Here is a 19,022-nt window from a genome sequence, read left to right on the forward strand (position 1 = left end):
CTTGTCTATTGAGTACACTGGTTTAAATGGTTACAGACTTGCCGATGCTAAAAGAAAAACAATCTTAACCACAACCTCTACTGAGACTCAACATCGAAGGTAAGTATTCTCGGATGGTGATATTATATTACCATCTGAGATGAGTGGAGGAGAAGTATATTGGTACCGATCTACAAGAATAAAGGAGATATTCAAAGTTGTACTAATTACCGGGGAATTAAGTTGATGAGCCATACTATGAAGCTATGGGAGAGAGTTATCGAGCATCGCTTGAGAGCAATAACGTGGGTCTCTATGAACCAGTTTGGTTTCATGCCCGGAAGGTCAACCATGGAAGCCATTTTGTTAATAAGACAAGTTATGGAGCGGTATCGGGAAAAGAAGAAGGACCTACACATGGTTTTTATTGACTTGGAGAAGGCTTATGATAAAATACCAAGAATGTGGTGGGCTTTGGACAAACATAAAGTCCCAACGAAGTACGTTGGGCTCATTAAGGACATGTACAACAATGTTGTGACTAGAGTTCGAACAAGTGATGGAGACAAGGATGACTTCCCGATTAGGATAGAACTACATCAAGGATCAGCTTTGAGCCCTTATTTGTTTGTCTTAGTGATAGATGAGGCTACAAGGGACATATAAGGGGACATCCCTTGGTATATGCTTTTCGCAGACGATGTAATGCTAGTTGATGAAAGCCGAACAAGAGTGAATCAGAAACTGGAGTTATGGCGGGAAACTTTGGAGTCCAAAAGTTTTAGACTCAGTAGAACTAAAACTGAATATATGAGATGTGACTTCGGCACTACTATTCGGGAGGAGGAAGATATTAGTTTGGAAGGTCAAGTAGTGCCTAGGAAGGATACCTTTCGATATTTAGGATCAATGCTACAGAGAGACGGGGATATTGATGAAGATGTTAGCCATAGAATCAAAGCAGGGTGGATGAAGTGGCGGCAAGCATCTGGTGTCCTATGTGACAAAAGGGTACCACAGAAGCTAAAAGGCAAGTTTTATAGGACGACGATTAGACCTGCTATGTTGTATCGTGCAGAATATTGGCCTACGAAAAGACGACATGTTCAACAAATAAGTGTCGCGAAAATGCGTATGTTGCGTTGGATTTGCGGTCATACAAGAAGGGGTCGAGTTCGGAACGATGATATACGCAATAAATTAGGGGTAGCACCAATTGAAGAAAAACTTGTCCAACACCGGTTGAGATGGTTTAGACATGTCCAACGGAGACCTCCAGAGGCACCGGTGCGTAGTGGAATCATAAGCCAGGATAGTAACGTGAAGAGAGGCAGAGGAAGACCACAGTTGACTTGGGTAGAGGCAATAAAAGGAGACTTGAAAGGATGAAATATACCCAAAGACTTAGCCTTAGATAGGAGTGCTTGGAAGACAGCTATTCACGTGCCTGAACCTTGATTGTTTCTGCTGGGTTTCAACTCTAGCCTACCCCAACTTGTTTGGGACTTAAAGGCTTTGTTGTTATTGTTGTTGATATTATATTACCATATTCTTCAAATATCAGATCAACCTTCAGAGTGACCCGTGCATTCTGGGGGCATGGCACAAAAACTTTTACAGAATATGGGCTGCATTTTAAAAAATTGGCCAGTGAGCAATTCTGGAATAACATATGTTGGTGAAGAAGAATGGATTAACATATCCTAAAATAACAAAAGTTGAAAAGTGTTACCTGTGGAATTCTCAAGTCCTGGAAGAAAGAACCAAAAGAACAACGAACAACCATCCACATCAGCAGATGAAAAATAGATTGTCAAAGGCATTAGATCGGTTTGAGAGGAGAGGCACTGACCTTATATTCTCATGAAAGAGGATCACATTGTCTTCCTCTGAGGCCACAAACTGAAAAATAATGTTATAACATTTAGTTGGTTTTAAAAGCACTCAATGACCCGAAGCAAAGTTAAATAAGGTACCATGTCAGCGCAACTGCGTTTACTGGATCGAACTGCCTGTGATAGACGAGTTAATGTTACAGTAATGGTCGCTTTCCCAAGTCTGTTTCCAGTTTCTTCTATGTCTATGTCAATTTTGGGTGGTAATGATGACATTGAATCTTTGATATGATTCCCAAATGGATAATTGCGTCCTGTGGCCGATTCTATCTTTCTCGCATCAGCAGTTGCCAAGGTCTCAAAGCTATAAATTCCAGCAGTCTTCAGAGCCTAAGGTGGCAAGTGATCAACTCAAGAATTAATTATGCTGGCTGCAGATACAGCAGTGGCTACATAACAATCACAAAATTAATAACCTTTGCTGTTACAATTCCAATCCCAGGCAGTTGTTTCAGCAGAAATGGACTGCTCTCCCAAAATTTTTGATGTAGACTATTTGCAAGGATCATAGAATTTATGGCGGATCTGTAGTTCTTTTTGTATATAAAATATTCTCGCATGCATTTGGCAATCCTACATCCATTTGAGCATATTGAATTTGTTTCCAGCATGGGACATTGGGACCATTTAAGTCAACATAGTAGGAGAGAAAATCAAGGGGTGTTTGAAACTAGACAAGCCAACAACCTGGTTGAGGGATAAATCTTCCCAACTGCAACAGGCGGAAGCTTTGACGATAAGCTTCATTGTATCAAACTTCAGCTAGAATTTTACCATCAGCCTCCCAGGTTCTGAGAATGAACAATTAGATCTTAAAGGAGTCCTTTTTGACGAACAGGTGCAAAACAGAAACATGAGGATGAAGCAACTGATTTGCGTACTACCATCTCCTAGTAGGAAAATGGAATATATGAGAGCACATGGATTGAAAATAGTAGAATAATATTCTCAGTTATCAAGTAATGCCAGGCTCCAAGTATCATACCTGCATGCCCAACCCTTGAGTTGGGATGAAAAAGAGATAATGTGTATTTGTGTCATTACCGAAATGATCTGAAGGAATCAACACAGTAATATTTCCTATGATGAATGTTCACTGTAATATCTTAGCAGTGGACCCTACGCAACGCCATTTCTCTAGTATTGCTTCTTTGCTATATTATCAAGCTAAACACATGATACAAACCTGACATACTTTTAGACTTACTTGCTTGGACTGTTAGGCTGATGTTTGTTTTGATGAAACTGTAGGGGAATCCTGTACTGCAGCAGTGTGTCTGTTAGGATGAATGCTAATATGCTATAGCTGTTGTTTGAATAAGCAATGCTTACTGTAAGTCTGCCAAGGTATTAGAACCTCAAGAAACATGGCAGTCATTGCAGAAAATATAGTGAGCTTGGCACAGATTCACAAATACAATGCATGATGTCTATGCAAAATGGATCCATGCACTGTTTAAAGCTACATGATATGTACAGTGACGCAATGCAAATCATATTTGGGGGTGGGGGGGGGGGGGGGGGGGCAACATTTCCAGATAAGAACTTAGACATACAAATCCAACAAAACCCAGCTCACAGAATACTATTTATTGTTCCACAATTCTAAAATGTTGAAAGGGGGTAGGGAGAGCGTATCCAGACCAATACAATTAGTTAGTCTTCATGGATCTCAGGATCTGGCGGGTTGATATTTATAACATACAATTTGAGGCTACAGTCTAGTTGGGTTGGGTGCATCCAGCACATAAGTTCTACAGTACATTGCAACAAAAAACAGTGAGCGCTATTTAACCTAAGAATGGTCAATCATCCTGCTCAACCTTCACACTCTGCAGCTTCGAATCCAGCTCGTCCTCGTTGCCCTCAGCATCCTCGTCCTCTTCCTCATCATCAGGCTCCCCGTCAGGTTCATTCTCATCTAGTGAGCCCAGAACATCCAGGGATTTCTTACCAGCCTTCAGAATTTCCTTCACCTCATCAATCCCTTCATCGGAGATGAAATTTCCATTGATGTTCAGTTGTACAAAAGCTGGTTTATTTGCAACTGCCCGCGCAAAGCACCGAGCTCCAACCCTCTGCAGCATGTTCGTGCTCACATCAAGTTCCTTGAGATCTGTGTGGCCATCTTCCAATGATTTTGCAATAATCACAGCACCGTGATCCTTCAGTTCATTTTCAGCCAAGGTCAGCTTCTTCAGTGACTGCATTGCTGTTAGGCATTCTGCCAAATTTGGGGCTGCTCTGGCATTTATTTCATTTCCTGCCATTTCAAGGACCTCCAACTGTGGCGCTGACTGTTTGAGGGCATTGGCAATTGCTTTTGTACCCTCGTTCTCAAGATTGAGATCACTGAGATAAAGCTCAACAAGATCAGGAAGCTTTGGAAGGGTTTCGCTGAGAGCTAACCCCGCATCAACACCAAACAAGTTGTCCCTGAGATCAAGTTTCTTCAGACGAGTGCATGTCCCTAATGCCTCAGACAATGCGACTCCACCATCAGATCCTATCCTTGTTGCTGAGCACCTGAAACTCTCTACATTTGGGGAACGCTTAACCATCTCAGCGATATAGATAGCACCTTCATCTCCAGTCATATTGTTGTGGAAGTGAAGAACCTTGAGCTTCTCAGTTGCAGGAATAAGCTCAGATAGAGCTTTTGCAGCTTCCTCTGATATGCCATCATTCATCACATAGAGTTCTTCCAGGGATTCCTGTGATTTCAGGAGCTCACTGAATGCCCTGACACCCTTCTCACCCAAAGCATTGTCAGATATATTCAGATATCTCAGGACAGAACCCTCTAATGCTTTGGAGAATATGCGCATCACATCAAGTGCTTCATCCTCAGGCCTTCCTGCCACAAAATCTGAGATATCAACCTCTGTGAGCTGATTCTTAACTGCCTCAAGAATTGGCCCTGCAACATTAGCAGCACCAATACCAAAGCTCCTGTTGCTCAAGCAAATTCTTTTATACGAATTTCCTGGTTTGGTGAGTGGACTCAGCAGTTCCTTTGCTTCATCTGCCTCAATAAAAGCACGCTTGCCGCCAGATATATCCAGTACAGTATCAGCAGGCACAAGAGGTGTATCAGCAGGCACAATAGGTGTATCAGCTACAGGTGCCTCCAGTTCTGCAGTAGTCCTTGGGCCTTTTTTCAGAACTTCCAACATCAGCTTACTCGTTTCCTTTGCATACAGCTGGACAGCAGAACTCCCATCACCATCTGGCTCCCTTTTGAAATGCTCATCAGCCGAGGCAAAGCAAAGTTCTTCAATCCTTTTTGCATTCTCATGAGCCTCTCGCTTGCCCAAAAGACCATACTTGCGAGAGAAAATGGACTCTGTGGACAGATTCTCTGTCATCCTCTCAACAAGCATGAGCCGTGTGCTTTCACTTGGCGGCCACAACTTTATAGAGAATGTCCTGGGTTGGAAATCTTGTGTTGAATCCATGTGATAAGCCTGGACTTAACACAGCAACCTGTAATAGCAGAACATGACTTACTAGACTTGCTTTGATAACATAAGATATCGCAGTAGCAAAAAACACAAGAATAAACCAACAATATGAACCAACTAAATTGTATTTCCCGGTCTCCTGGAGGAACAAAACTAATGCAGTAAAGGACATAATTGTGCAGCCGATAATTTTTGCAAAAAAAAAAAAAACGAAGTTAGCAGACAGAATACAGTATACATTTCCAGTTTGATCAGATCCGGAGACAAATAGCTCAAGTTAGGGTTAGGGTTTGGGTTCTCAGCTTCGCACAGCAGGAACGGAAGAGAAGGGTGGGCGTACCTGGCGGAGCTTGTCGGCCGCGAAGAGCCCGAAGAAGACCTGGCGAACGGACCGATGCGCACCTGGGCAGCGGCAGCGGTCGCCCAGTCGTCGCCGCGAGGGAGAGAGAGAGAGAGAGCGTGCCCTTGGGGAACGGTAGAAGAAAGGGCAGTGCTGTTTCGAATTATTAGATCCCGCGCGAGACCGTGTGACTGTGGCCGCCGCCGCTGGGGAGCGAAATGTATTGCTAGGGTTAGGTTTTTGGAGTATATACGTGGGCTAGTTGGGCCACTCGGGGTGTACGGGATGGGCAGGGTCACAGCTCACCGGACATAGAATATTAGAATTAGAATATAGATATAGAAAAGATAAAAAGTTCAAACTTCAAAACCACGGATCATTGTTTCTAAACTCGCAAAACCATTTAAATTATCTCCTTAACCTAGATTTAAGTGGTTCTGGAGACGATTTCATCACCTTTTTAGTTAATATGAAAATCCACTAAATGTATTATAAGCTTTTTAAATCAATGTCTCTAAACTTCTAAAAGGCCCAAGAAAAATCCTAGAGATAAGTTGGGGCACGACAAACCCAAATAAAATAGTTCAAGCTCATAAAAATATCTCTGGAAGTTTCAAAATATATATTTATATCTAGGAAATGAGAAAATACCCAAAATATATTGAACAATCCTCAAAACATTACAATTATAATCGATGTCTATAAGTGTTTTAAAAAACTCTGCATGGCAAAAATACAAGATGCAACTAGCATGAATGTACATTGATGTTGAATGCACTTGTGCTAGTTGTGTCTTATGTTCTTGTTCTGTAACGTTTAAAAAACGCGTTTAGACGAAAGTTAGCACCAACCCTTACAGGTTCATTGCATCAAAGAATACTGTTTTTTCTCTTCATTTTGGGAGAACAATCTAACGTGCTGTTTATCTGAATTAAGATAAAGCTCCAACGTTTTCACGCCGTGCCAAGTTTTTAGAAAAAAAAAACTACATAACCCCCAAACTATTCAGGGTGGACTACTTTACTCCCAAACTATAAAACCGGATTTTCTACCCCTGAACTTTTAAAAACCAGTCAAATAACCCCCAAACGGTTTTAGACGGTGGTTTTGCTACAGTGACGGTGGTTTTTGTTTTTTTCTTTTTTATTTATTTTCGCTGAATCTTTGAAAAATCATAGTAAATCAAAGAAAAATCATAAAATAGAAAATACAATTTCGTTGGACTCCACATGAGTAGATCTACACAGTGAGTATATAATATGGCATGCTTTGGTACAAAGTTTTTGTTGTAGCTTTAGATTTATGCATTTCTTTAATTAATTGAAATAATTCATAGCTGTAGCTTCTATGGTTCAATTGTGGTGAAATTTTTATGGTATGCTTGAACTATAGTAAAAATTCCATACTCATTGGATCATGTATAACTTAATTATAGATTTATTTATGTTTATGCTTGTTATATCTATGTTTTATCTATAACTAAGTTATACATGATTCAATGAGTATGAAATTTTTACTATAATTTAAGCATATAATAATTCGTCCACCATAAAAATTTCACCACAATTGAACCATAGAAGTTGTAGCTATGAATTATTCCATTTAATTACAGAAAATCATAGATTTAAAGCTACAGCAAAAACTTTGTACTAAAGCATATCATATTATATGTTCTCTATGTAGATCTATTCATGTGGAGTCCAACAAAATTAGATTTTCATTTTACGATTTTTCTATGATTACTATGATTTTTCAAAGATTCAGCGAAAAAAAAACAAAACCACCATCACTCACTGTAGCGACTACCGTTCAAAACCGTTTGGGGGGTTATTTGACTGGTTTTGGAAAGTTCAAGGGTAGAAAATCTAGTTTTATAGTTTTGGGGTGAAGTAATCCACTTGAATAGTTTGGGGGTTATGTAGACTTTTTCTCAAGTTTTATATGGCTGTGGTTTGCTGCCAAATAACATCAAAGTCCAAAGTTCATGACTAATACATGAATAGAGTTTTGGCGCCTACTGTACCTTGCACTTTGGCGGCACCGCAGGATACAATTACAAGCTCCTACAAAGATTCCAGCGCTGCTTAAAAATTCTCTCTTGGAGTTAATAGAAAAGGTTAGGGAGGATCTATTAGTTTTTCATGTGTGCTTTGAGCTATGTCTCAACGACTCAACCACACTGAAGCTCCTCATAGCGTGCTCTGGAAAATCTCTTGTCGTGCAAGCAGGATGGTCCGAGGTAAGACGGCAAGCAGGAAGTTTCATGCAACATGGCATCAAAGGTGAAGCATCTAGCATGGCACCCGGCAGAAAACTTCATAGTTTGTGCAGCCAATAGTAACTTGTACATACACCATACATAAGCACACTCCAGTCATGTGTACAGAGTGCAAACCACAGAATAGCAATCGTAACCAAACTGATGCCAGAAAAGAATATGCTTTTCCATGTTACAGTGCACGTTATGGGCAGGATATTGAACTGACTGTACATTGATCTTCAGCAGATCTAGTATAGGAAGGAAAAGATACTCTTGTAACCAGCAAAAGGATCGCCTCCTTGACTGTTCCTTCTGCTTCTCGATATCTCCTTGACATATTCCTGAATATCGAAGGGTTGAGCTGCAACTCTGACTTGCTCTGTGCATTGAACAGCCTGGAAGCACGGAAGGGGACTGCTGATGCAGGATTTCCTCTTCTTAGATGGGCTGTCACGTTGAGCTGCAAATTGGGGGGAGTTTTCAACCGGAGTTCCTGTTTTGAAAGGATTTTCACCTGGATTTCCTTTCTTTAAAGGATACTCAACTGGAGTACTAATACGGATCTTGCTTTTCTCCAGCGAGCTATCCTTTCCGCCCACAAACCCTGGAGAGCTTTCATCTGGAGTTGTCAGCATCTTGCTCTTCTCAGATGAGCTGACACGCCTAGCTGCAAATTGGAGAGAGTTTTCAGCTGAAGTGCTCAGTACCTCGCTCTTCTCCAATGGGCTCTCCTTTCCACCCGCAAACACAAGAGAGCTTTTATCTGGAGTTGTCAACATCTTGCTCTTCTCAGATGAGCTGACACGCCTAGCTGCAAATTGGAGAGAGTTTTCAGCTGAAGTGCTCAGTACCTTGCTCTTCTCCAATGGGCTCTCCTTTCCACCCGCATTCTGAAGAGAGCTTTTGTCTGGTGTCGTGCTCAGCATCTTGCTCTTCTCAGATGGGCTATCCATTATTCCAAACAGCATGTGGCTCTTTTCTGAACTTCTACCCAGGATCCCGCGACACTTCTCAGCAGTATTGGTTGGAGAGACCCTAGGCTCAACAGGCTCAAAATCCATTGTGGTGGCCTCATCCGCATGCAGACAGCCATGCTCTACTTCAAACTGGTCCCTTGATATCTTCATCTTCTTCAGTATAAGAGGTTCATAAGAGCTATCCATGGATTTCGATACCATCAGAGTGGGGAACTCTTTGGATTTCTTGCGTATGTGATCGAAAATTGTGTTGTCTGTGGCACTTTTGCATTCTGCCTGTTCTGGTCCAGGAGCTGATGCAGCTTGTAAACAAGATAATGCACATTTCAGCTAGCTAATAATAAATTTCCAGATTTCAATTGAAGGAGCACAAATGAAGCATAAAGCACATATAACTGTATACTGTTTGCAGGATTGTCTTACCTCCATACTCTTCTTCAGGCAGTAGATCAAAGCTTGGGACCTCCCTATAATCATGAAAATAGCACGTTACAAAAATACTGACCAAGGTTCAGAAAACATGACTTGAGTCAATAGATTAAGTACAAAGTTTTTTTTGGAACAAAAATAGCAGGAGCTCTGCCATTCAATTATGAGAGAAAAGAGTGTTCAAAACAGGTTGATCCCAAAGACCAAAGGATCCAGTAACAAATCCCCCAAGAAAACCATCTAGGGACCAAAACCATTCAGTATAAAGTTGTGGTGTATGCGGATCTGCCACATGCTGAAGGTTGGATAATCCCTAGTCTGATCAGTATTTAAGGTTATGCTGGTGGATGGCAATCAATTCATATATTATTAGCCAGCCAAAAAAAAAAAGATTAAGAACTCACAGTGAAGCCAAGTTGTTAAATTTTCTGGTTCCCAGTACATTATCAGCTTTCTCTAGAGCACTGACAGCAATGCCATCATCTTCTATGACATAAACCTCTTTGGAAAGAGGGCTCTGTTCAGTGTGAGATTGAGATCGGCTTGTTTGAGTTGTCCTGGAGCTAACCAAACAAATCTCTGAAGGGAGATTGTATGCAGGTTCAAGCTTATCTATCACATGCTCTTTGGTCACGTACAAACCATCTTCCCTGCTTACTACATGCTTCTTGTGCACATCAAGACCAACTTCACCATAGCATTGAAAACATAAACTATGTGAGCATATAAGTGATATGTGCATAATATTTTTGAAGGAAAGTATTCTCTCTTTTTTTGTAAAACATACAGGAGGACTGTGTATCATTAATTCATTATATTATAGAAGAAGAAATGAGGGGGGGGGGGGGGGGGGGGGGGGGGGGGGAATCCCGAGTACACTGGTTTAAAAGGTTACAGACTCGCCAATGCTAAAAGAAAAACAACCTTAACCACAACCTCTATTGAGACCCAACATCGAAAGAAAGTATTTTCGGATAGTGATATTACCATATTCTTCAAATATTAGATCAACCTTCAGAGTGACCCGTGCATTCTGGGGGCATGGCACAAAAACTTTTACAGAATATGGGCTGCATTTTAAAAAATTGGCCAGTGAGCAATTCTGGAATAAGATATGCTGGTGAAGAAGAATGGATTAACATATCCTAAAATAACAAAAGTTGAAAAGTGTTACCTGTGGAATTCTCGAGTCCTGGAAGAAAGAACCAAAAGAACAACAAACAACCATCCACATCAGCAGATGAAAAATAGATTGTCAAAGGCATTAGATCGGTTTGAGAGGAGAGGCACTGACCTTATATTCTCATGAAAGAGGATCACATTGTCTTCCTCTGAGGCCACAACCTGAAAAATAATGTTATAACATTTAGTTGGTTTTAAAAGCACTCAATGACCCGAAGCAAAGTTAAATAAGGTACCATGTCAGCGCAACTGCGTTTACTGGATCGAACTGCCTGTGATAGACGAGTTAATGTTACAGTAATGGTCGCTTTCCCAAGTCTGTTTCCAGTTTCTTCTATGTCTATGTCAATTTTGGGTGGTAATGATGACATTGAATCTTTGATATGATTCCCAAATGGATAATTGCGTCCTGTGGCCGATTCTATCTTTCTCGCATCAGCAGTTGCCAAGGTCTCAAAGCTATAAATTCCAGCAGTCTTCAGAGCCTAAGGTGGCAAGTGATCAACTCAAGAATTAAGTATGCTGGCTGCAGATACAGCAGTGGCTACATAACAATCACAAAATTAATAACCTTTGCTGTTACAATTCCAATCCCAGGCAGTTGTTTCAGCAGAAATGGACTGCTCTCCCAAAGCTTTTGATGTAGACTATTTGCAAGGATCATAGAATTTATGGCGGATCTGTAGTTCTTTTTGTATATAAAATATTCTCGCATGCATTTGGCAATCCTACATCCATTTGAGCATATTGAATTTGTTTCCTGCATGGGAGTCCAAGTCAACATAGTAGGGGAGAAAATCAAGGGGTGTTTGCAACTAGACAAGCAAGCAACCTGGTTGAGGGATAAATCATGGATTAGGGGGTCTCCAGTTAAGCAGTCATTTGCTAGCAAGAATATTTTCTCTTCTCTTGTCTGAACACGCTTCTTCCTTTTTCCATTCTCCATGACAATATGAAATAGGAGTCTACCATCTTTGTCGGCATTTATGTCATTTAGAATCTTCTTGTCCTTTCGGCGTAGTTGGATCCCTTGATACACCAAAAAATAAAAATAAAATAAAATGCTTGACACTCAATAATCAATTCAAAATATGTACATCTACCTACAAGTTATTTCTGCAGAGTGACAGATGACATGCAATAAATTTTCCAAACTGCAACAGGCAGAAGCTTTCACGATAAGCTTCATTGTATCAAACTTCAGGTAGAATTTTGCCATCAGCCTCCCTGGTTCTGAGAATGAACAATTAGATCTTAAAGGAGTCCTTTTGACAAACAATTGAAAAACAATTAGATCTTAAAGGAGTCCTTTTGACAAACCATCAGATCTGGATCTTACTGTAAGTCTGCCAAGGTATTAGGGCCTCAAGAAACATGGCAGTCATTGCAGAAAATATAGTGAGCTTGGCACAGATTCACAAATACAATGCATGATGCCTATGCGAAATTGATCCATGCACTGTTTAAAGCTAGATGATACATACAGTAACACAATGCAAATCCTGAAATAGGGGGCAACATTTGCAGATCAGAACCCTAGGGACCATACAAATCCAATAAACCCAGCTCACGGAATACTATTTATTGTTCGACAATCCTAAAATGTTGAACAGGGGGTAGGGAGAGCGTATCCAGACCAATATGATGAGTTAATCTTCATGGATCTCAGGATCTGGTTGGTTGATATTTGTAACATATGATTTTAGGCTACACTATGTCTAGATACATAATAAAAGCAATGTATCAAGAAAAGCCAAAATGTCTTAAAATTTGGAATGGAGGGGAGTACATTGCAACCAAAAAACAGTGTTTTATCCCTGCAGATTGAGAGCTGGACCATATGACATCTTGTAATTGTGATTTCTGCATTTTCATTTTGGTAGAGAGAAGAAAACTTTACCTAGTGGTTGTAGAACGAAAGCTCCTTCATCTGTCCAAATCAGTCCATAGTCCACCAACTCATGAATCTTCTGGACACATATATCTGTATATTCGGTTGCTTAGGATCAAAGCATAAGGCATCATAACAGAACCATCATGCCAAAAGAAGGTACCTTGAATTTGCTTTTCAAGGAGATCTTGAGGAGTCCCCCCCTTAACTCCATAGTTCTCAGGATTCTAGCAATTTATTTCATTAAAGTTATTCCATGCATTTTTCTCAAACAGAAGTTATTCCATGCATTTTTCTCAAACAGAAGTTATTCCATGCATTAAATTTAAATGCTAAACAAGAGTATGCATACATACCTTCCTTATTCTGGTGTACAAATACGAGCACTTGATCCACTCAACTGCCAGAATAATGTCAGATACTGTCAGCTGAACGATTTCTGCATTTAGATGCTCCACTGCACATGGCAGCAACCTGGTGGTAGTTATGTAGTATATATACTTGATCAGAAGTACAAAATTATATGTAGTGCATATCACGGTCTTCTTTTAGGTGAAATATCACATGAGACACTAGTTTCTGATTAGACATCAAGCACTTACTGAGACTCCACCATTTCACAACCATTTAGAAGGTTCTCATAGATATGAACCTAAAAGGAAAACTTAAACATGTTAGTTCAATAAGCCAGGAAATAGATCCTGTAAAATTATTGCACAACTGACAAAATTAATAAGAGTGGAAACACATGATGATTACTGTCTCTTTTCTTGTCATGATTATAATTGTTCCAGTATCATCGAATGGTGGACGTCCAGCCCTTCCACACATCTGCGGATCACCCCAAACAGAAGCTTTCTCAAAAACAAGAGGATAGTCATATAATACATTTTATATTTAAAATTGAAATCACTAAATGCGTTAAGTTGAACTGTTAAATTTGGTATACATTTAAATATAAATTTCTATATATTTTAGGGAAATGCCTAGGAGAGGACCCTACTATTGGTGATATGTGTACTCTATAACAACAGAGTACAAAGAAAATAACTACAGTACAAGCATAGGTCCTCCTTCGTATAGACTCCTTTTCTTAGTTCTTAGCTGACCAGTGGCTCCCTCAGCCTCTTGGGTGGTTTTTGTTTTTGTTGTTCTTTCTCCTCTGTACAGTTTTTGGCTTTTGCTTTTTAATAAAATCTCACAGTGGAGGCCTGGTGCCTGGTGCAAGCGGTAGAGTCTTACCGCCTGTGACCGGAAGGTCCCGGGTTCGAGTCGCGGTCTCCTCGCATTGCACATGAGAGGGTAAGACTTGCCACTAACACCCTTCCCTAGACCCTGCACAGAGTGGGAGCTCTCTGCACTAGGTACGCCCCTTTTTCACAGTGGGGACCTCCCCTACTGTATTTTTCGCTCAAAAACAGTACAAGCATAGGCAGAGCCACTAGCAGACTAAACTACTGAGTCCAGTCAATTAAATAGGGAGGAGGAAGATATTAGTTTGGAAGGTCAAGTAGTGCCTAGGAAGGATATCTTTCGATATTTAGGATCAATGCTACAGAGAGACGGGGATATTGATGAAGATGTTAGGCATAGAATTAAAGCAGGGTGGATGAAGTGGCTCCAAACATCTGGTGTCCTATGTGACAAAAGGGTACCACAGAAACTAAAAGGCAAGTTTTATAGGACAACGATTAGACCTGCTATGTTGTATGGTGCAGAATGTTGGCCTACGAAAAGACGACATGTTCAACACATAAGTGTCGCGAAAATGCGTATGTTGCGTTAGATTTGCGGTCATACAAGAAGGGATCGAGTTCGGAACGGGTAGCACCAATTGAAGAAAAACTTGTCCAACACCGGTTGAGATGGTTTGGACATGTCCAACGGAGACCTCCAGAGGCACCGGTGCGTAGTGGAATCCTAAGCCAGGATAGTAACATGAAGAGAGGCAGAGGAAGACCGAAGTTGACTTGGGTAGAGGCAATAAAAGGAGACTTGAAAGGATGGAATATACCCAAAGACTTAGCCTTAGATAGAAGTGCTTAGAAAACAGTTATTCACGTGCCTGAACCTTGATTGCTTCTGCTGGGTTTCAACTCTAGCCTACCCTAACTTGTTTGGGACTTAAAGGCTTTGTTGTTGTTGTTGTTGTTGCTAAAAGCCTTGTTGAACCCTGTGCAAATGTAGGGTTACTTCATAAGAGAAACCCTTTATTCCCAGGAAGAAGAGATATAAATATTGAAGTATTTCAGTATAAGTAAAATTCAACCTATATATATAAGATAAGGTAAGATATCCAGCAATCCTGCTTTCTTAAACAAAAGTGCCAATGATATATTCCAGAACCATCTTTTGCTAAAGGTTTAGCACATGTCTGTATATAAGTTATAATTTTAAACAAATTCAGTAGTTTGTATGCCTCAAATTATCAAATCTGACCTATTAATTCAGAAAGAAGTAAAAGAAATTAAGCAATGAACAAACAACAATGAAGCTACATGTTAACCATACAAAATCACAGTAAGATGTGAAACAAGATGGAGTATCTCTTCCTGAATATCAAAGATAATAGTTTTATAGGATTTTTTTTAGGTGAAGAGTTTTCTAGGACATATAGACTTAGTAGTACACCTGAAGCACCATGGACCTCTCATATTCAACATATAGGCCCTTCTCCTTGTTGCTGCATAATAGAATCTATGTCAAAAACTAGAAGCTCAATTTAATTGACGCCATATCTAAAAATTCATTCTTACAAAAACTGTGTTGACTTTATCACAACTGTATGTGCAGGTAAGTTGATGCCATGTGCCAACGTATTCGTTGTGCAAAGGACTTGAAGATCACCCTTGAGGAAAAGCCCCTCAACAAGACCTCGGTCTTTTAAGCAAAGACCACCATTATGAAAACCAACTGAAAATGGAACAGGATGGCATCAGTTAAGCAATCAATTAAAGTTTTTAGGCTAAGTGTATCAACTAACATGGGCACCTAAAAAGACATTACTAAAAAAATGGAGGTTGCAAAGTTAAGGAAGGTATTATGGGTGCCCAGGGAACAAGATTCCATATAACCTCCATGTACAATGCAAGCCTGCAGTTGCTTGTCACTACAGGTTAGGGAAGCCTCCTTTAGATGTTCATACTGCTGCATCGATTTCATAAATGGATTCGAATAGCCAAGTGATGCTCCAGTTTGTGAAAGGCACTGTGCTGCTTCTTGTGCACCTTTTCTTGTAGAACAGAAAATAAGTGCAGACTTCCCTCTTGAATGTTGCATCAGTATATCTGTAATAAATATTTCATTTATATATCTAGTACTGATTTTTAGAACTGTAATTTACATGATGTGCAATGCTATTGAGTGATGTGGGGATTTTACTTACCATAAATAAAACTTTGCAACCTCTACAAGTTGAAACAAACAAAAAGAATTAAGTAGTTAGCATTATATAAAGTACAACTATTTGAAACAATATGATACAACTCAGGGAGATGCAGTTCTGACTTAAAACCTCCCGGCTAATTTTTATTCTAACTGTGAAGAAGGAAGATTTTGGATAGTAAAAATGCATACCCTCTCAAAAAGGAAGTCATTTTTAGCTGGAGCATAACCTAAATAGCACACAAAGAAAAAGGAAAGAATTAGCGGCACACAAATGGCTGACAAAGTGGAAGCTGAAAGATCATTGGGAAGATGCTAGCAATTTGTACCATGTGTATATATGTTCATAAATTTTACCTAGTAGCACGAAAAACACAGGTTTATCTAGAGAAAGGAAAATTGTGGTTATTTTGTACAAGAGGTGTTTTACATAAGTAAATCAAATGTAACTTAAATGGCATAGAAAAACAGTCAAATCATTATTGATAAAAACTGAAACACTTTAATGACTTGGTGTTGATCCTTCAAGCAACATATGATAGGAGAGCATTTACTGCCAGATTAGCACAAAAAGTTTGCTGCAGCATAACTAAGTTAGAACAGCTTCTTGATAAGCTAGGCCATGTTTAGTTACTCCAAAACTCCCAACTTTGACACTATGCAAAAAGAAGATTTTCCGTCATATCAAACTTGCGGTACATGCATGGAGTACTAAATGTAGATGCAATCAAAAAACTAATTATACAGTTTGGTTGAACTTTACGAGACGAATCTTTTGAGCCTAATTAGTCAATGTTTGGACAATAATTCACAAATACAAACGAAAGTGCTACAGTGTTCGCCGTCACATCGAACACTGTACAAACGCCAACTTTGCCACGAACTAAACGAGGCCCTAATCTTAAGGGTTGGCAATGTATTGCATCAGTGTTTGTTACAGAAATGAGCCCTTGACATGTGGTCAGTTTGATTCTAATATATAAGAAGTCTCAATCATACCAAAGACCTTGGTTGTCAACTTCACTGGCCTCATTTCTTCTCCAAATCTGGAAAAGGAGGATACCACAGATAAGGTAAATTTATTGGGATTACTCCACAAAATCCTCAAAATAAATTGTGTTAGTCACCTTTTGATTCCTTCTGGGGGTGCTAGGAGCCACTGCGCTGAAATTTTGTAATATTAATGAGAAACATAACTTTCTTTGCTGGAGCGTGATATGGCAATGTAAATGGTATGTTGAGAATTTACTGTGTAGAGTTACAAACCTATGTCCTCAATATTAGGGATAGTAGCAGAAACAGCTATGAATCGAACATTAGCCAGAGGAAAAGATTTCATGTTGTCATGTCGCGAAAGCATTTTTATCCTACTGACAACTGCTTCTAATGCAGCTCCACGTGGATCATTAAGAAGGTGAACTTCATCAATAAGGACGAGAGCAATATCACAGAAGAAACCCAATCTACCACTTTTTATACCATGTCGACTCATAGAATCAAACTTCTGCATGTATTACAATTCCAGTGAGAAAGCAAGATATTGGTTAGCAGGCAATCATCTTAACTTCTGCAGATGAAAGTAAGTAGTGACATGGACCTCAGGAGTGGTGAGGATTAAATCAGCATCATGTATGGCTTTATTGTCGTAAAATTCACTGTCACCAGTCATCTCCAAGCAATTTATCCCCAATGGGCCCAACTTCATGTTCCAGTCCCGCAGCTTTTCCTGCACCAATGCCTTGGAGGGTGCAATGTAGATCTGCCACATAAATCCAGTGAACCACACGGTAACAATAAAATACCCGAATCCTAAACTCCCAGTTTTTTGAGGAATGGCATCCAGAATCGGCACATACTGTTTTCAGAGTTCCTTTATTCAAATTGAACCTCCAATCTGGTGAAAGGAACCTTGAGAGGAGCCTCAGAATGCAGAGTTCAAAGAGTACGGTCTTCCCACTCCCCGTGGGTGCCGAGATAACCATGTTCACATCCGAGAAGAAGCACACATGAAAGCACTCGCTCTGCAAGGAATTGAAGTATCTGCAGAGAAACCAAAACGTTACTTTACTAAATCCCACCTCTACACCACAGTATCTCAATATTACTTTATATTCCCCATAATTCCAAATTTCATTAACCTAGCATTATAATCTCATGCAATACGCGAGGCTACTACTCAATTCGAACCATCTACATGAGGGTGCTGCAGTCACGCAACTGAACAAAGACAATAGTGCAGAAACACGGCGTATGAACAGCAAAATTCGAACGTGTAGCTTGATAATCAGCGCACGGGTCGCACCTGAACCTGAACACGGAGCGGAATGGCGGGGGCAGGTCGGAGACACAGCGTAGCGCGTACGGATCGGCGAGAGAACCCATCCTCGGTCGGGCGACCTGACCGCAAGCGGGTGTCACTTGAGATCGATGCCGCACAGAGTCCGCCTCCTGCAGAATCCGAACGATCGCGGTGAGCAATCGACTAGCGGAGAAGCCCGAGCGATCGAGGGTAAAAAAAAAAATCCAAGCGATCTGTAGCGAGGAATCCATCGCGAGGAGTATCGTCGAACACCTTGCGCGCGGCGTCGCTTCGAGCCGAGTCGGCTGGATGATCTCTCTGCCGAACTGAATTGCGGAGCGAGGTTGGAGTGTAGTGTAGGAGACGAGTGGGAGAGCGGGAACTTACTCGCTAGTGGAATCGGACCGGAGGAGACTGCAGCGAGAGGCGGGAGAGGCTGTTGACGAGACGGCGGAGAGAAGAGAGGGAGAGAGAGGATCAGAGGAGAGGAGCGTCTGCTAGCTTCGAGAGGGGCTTGAGCGGGAGGAGCGCAGCGCGCGGGTGTCTTGTGGTGTTGTGGTGGTCTGGTGGAGTTGTGGGGTGGAAGAGAAGGAGCTGAGTCGTCGTGCGGAGGAAGAAGAGATTCAAATTGTGCCGTGGATTTTGCAGGCGGGGGACTCGTTGTTTGGCACGGCTTCCTGGTCTCCACTACTCCCGTGTGCCGTGTTCGTGCCAAAAGGTCAGCTCTGGCCGTCCGGCCGTCCAGGAAGGCAGGGTCGTAGGGAGAACAGAGGAGAGCACGCCGACACCGTGACAACTGAGGCCACGGCTGCAAATGGTCATTTAGTAAGAACGAACCAAGAACACCAAAACAAATGCACAGAGCATATATGACACAGATCGATCGATCTTAACCAATTACTAATTCTGTTTATAACATAAC

At 40.8% G+C, this 19,022-nt stretch overlaps 2 protein-coding genes across 4 annotated transcripts; both read right to left on the reverse strand.

The window, feature by feature from the left end:
- Positions 1–3,414: 3,414 nt before the first annotated feature.
- LOC136467358 (RAN GTPase-activating protein 2-like) lies at positions 3,415–5,870 on the reverse strand. Its single transcript, XM_066466041.1, has 2 exons — positions 5,679–5,870; positions 3,415–5,360 (listed from the first exon to the last, which is right to left on the reverse strand). Exon 2 carries the CDS (start codon positions 5,330–5,332, stop codon positions 3,680–3,682), a length of 1,653 nt encoding a protein of 550 aa, XP_066322138.1. The 5' UTR covers positions 5,333–5,360; positions 5,679–5,870; the 3' UTR covers positions 3,415–3,679.
- A 2,017-nt stretch (positions 5,871–7,887) lies between these two features.
- On the reverse strand, positions 7,888–18,805 carry LOC136467357 (ATP-dependent DNA helicase MER3 homolog). Of its 3 annotated transcripts, none has more exons than XM_066466040.1 (27): positions 18,488–18,805; positions 18,104–18,249; positions 17,658–17,841; positions 17,399–17,560; positions 17,068–17,305; positions 16,929–16,965; positions 16,801–16,847; positions 15,994–16,031; positions 15,803–15,824; positions 15,492–15,704; positions 15,174–15,330; positions 15,049–15,100; positions 13,177–13,248; positions 13,020–13,069; positions 12,774–12,891; positions 12,581–12,644; positions 12,427–12,510; positions 11,634–11,759; positions 11,359–11,555; positions 11,098–11,286; positions 10,763–11,011; positions 10,639–10,688; positions 10,519–10,536; positions 10,332–10,414; positions 9,749–10,031; positions 9,339–9,382; positions 7,888–9,208 (listed from the first exon to the last, which is right to left on the reverse strand). In XM_066466040.1, the coding sequence occupies exons 2-27, from the start codon at positions 18,181–18,183 to the stop codon at positions 8,187–8,189; spliced, it is 3,879 nt and encodes a 1,292-aa protein (XP_066322137.1). In that variant the 5' UTR covers positions 18,184–18,249; positions 18,488–18,805; the 3' UTR covers positions 7,888–8,186. The 3 variants fall into 3 exon arrangements, with proteins under 3 accessions (XP_066322137.1, XP_066322135.1, XP_066322136.1); XM_066466038.1 differs by having other exon boundaries at positions 7,888–9,217; XM_066466039.1 differs by lacking the exon at positions 18,488–18,805 and adding an exon at positions 18,374–18,467 and having other exon boundaries at positions 7,888–9,217.
- Positions 18,806–19,022: the final 217 nt, after the last annotated feature.

Source organism: Miscanthus floridulus, chromosome 7, assembly GCF_019320115.1.
Source record: "Miscanthus floridulus cultivar M001 chromosome 7, ASM1932011v1, whole genome shotgun sequence".
Taxonomy (NCBI): Eukaryota; Viridiplantae; Streptophyta; class Magnoliopsida; order Poales; family Poaceae; genus Miscanthus; species Miscanthus floridulus.

Bases quoted from the DNA above. Each gene is read 5' to 3' on its own strand.
- LOC136467357 (XM_066466038.1), bottom strand. From the start codon at position 18,183: ATGGGTTCTCTCGCCGATCCGTACGCGCTACGCTGTGTCTCCGACCTG. The intron at 13,249-15,048 runs GTGTACTACTAA...GGTGATCCGCAG, and splicing joins AGAGGTCCATGGTGCTTCAG to ATGTGTGGAAGGGCTGGACG. The intron at 10,032-10,331 runs GTAATATCACTA...GCTATGGTGAAG, and splicing joins TCTAATATTTGAAGAATATG to TTGGTCTTGATGTGCACAAG.
- LOC136467358 (XM_066466041.1), bottom strand. From the start codon at position 5,332: ATGGATTCAACACAAGATTTCCAACCCAGGACATTCTCTATAAAGTTG.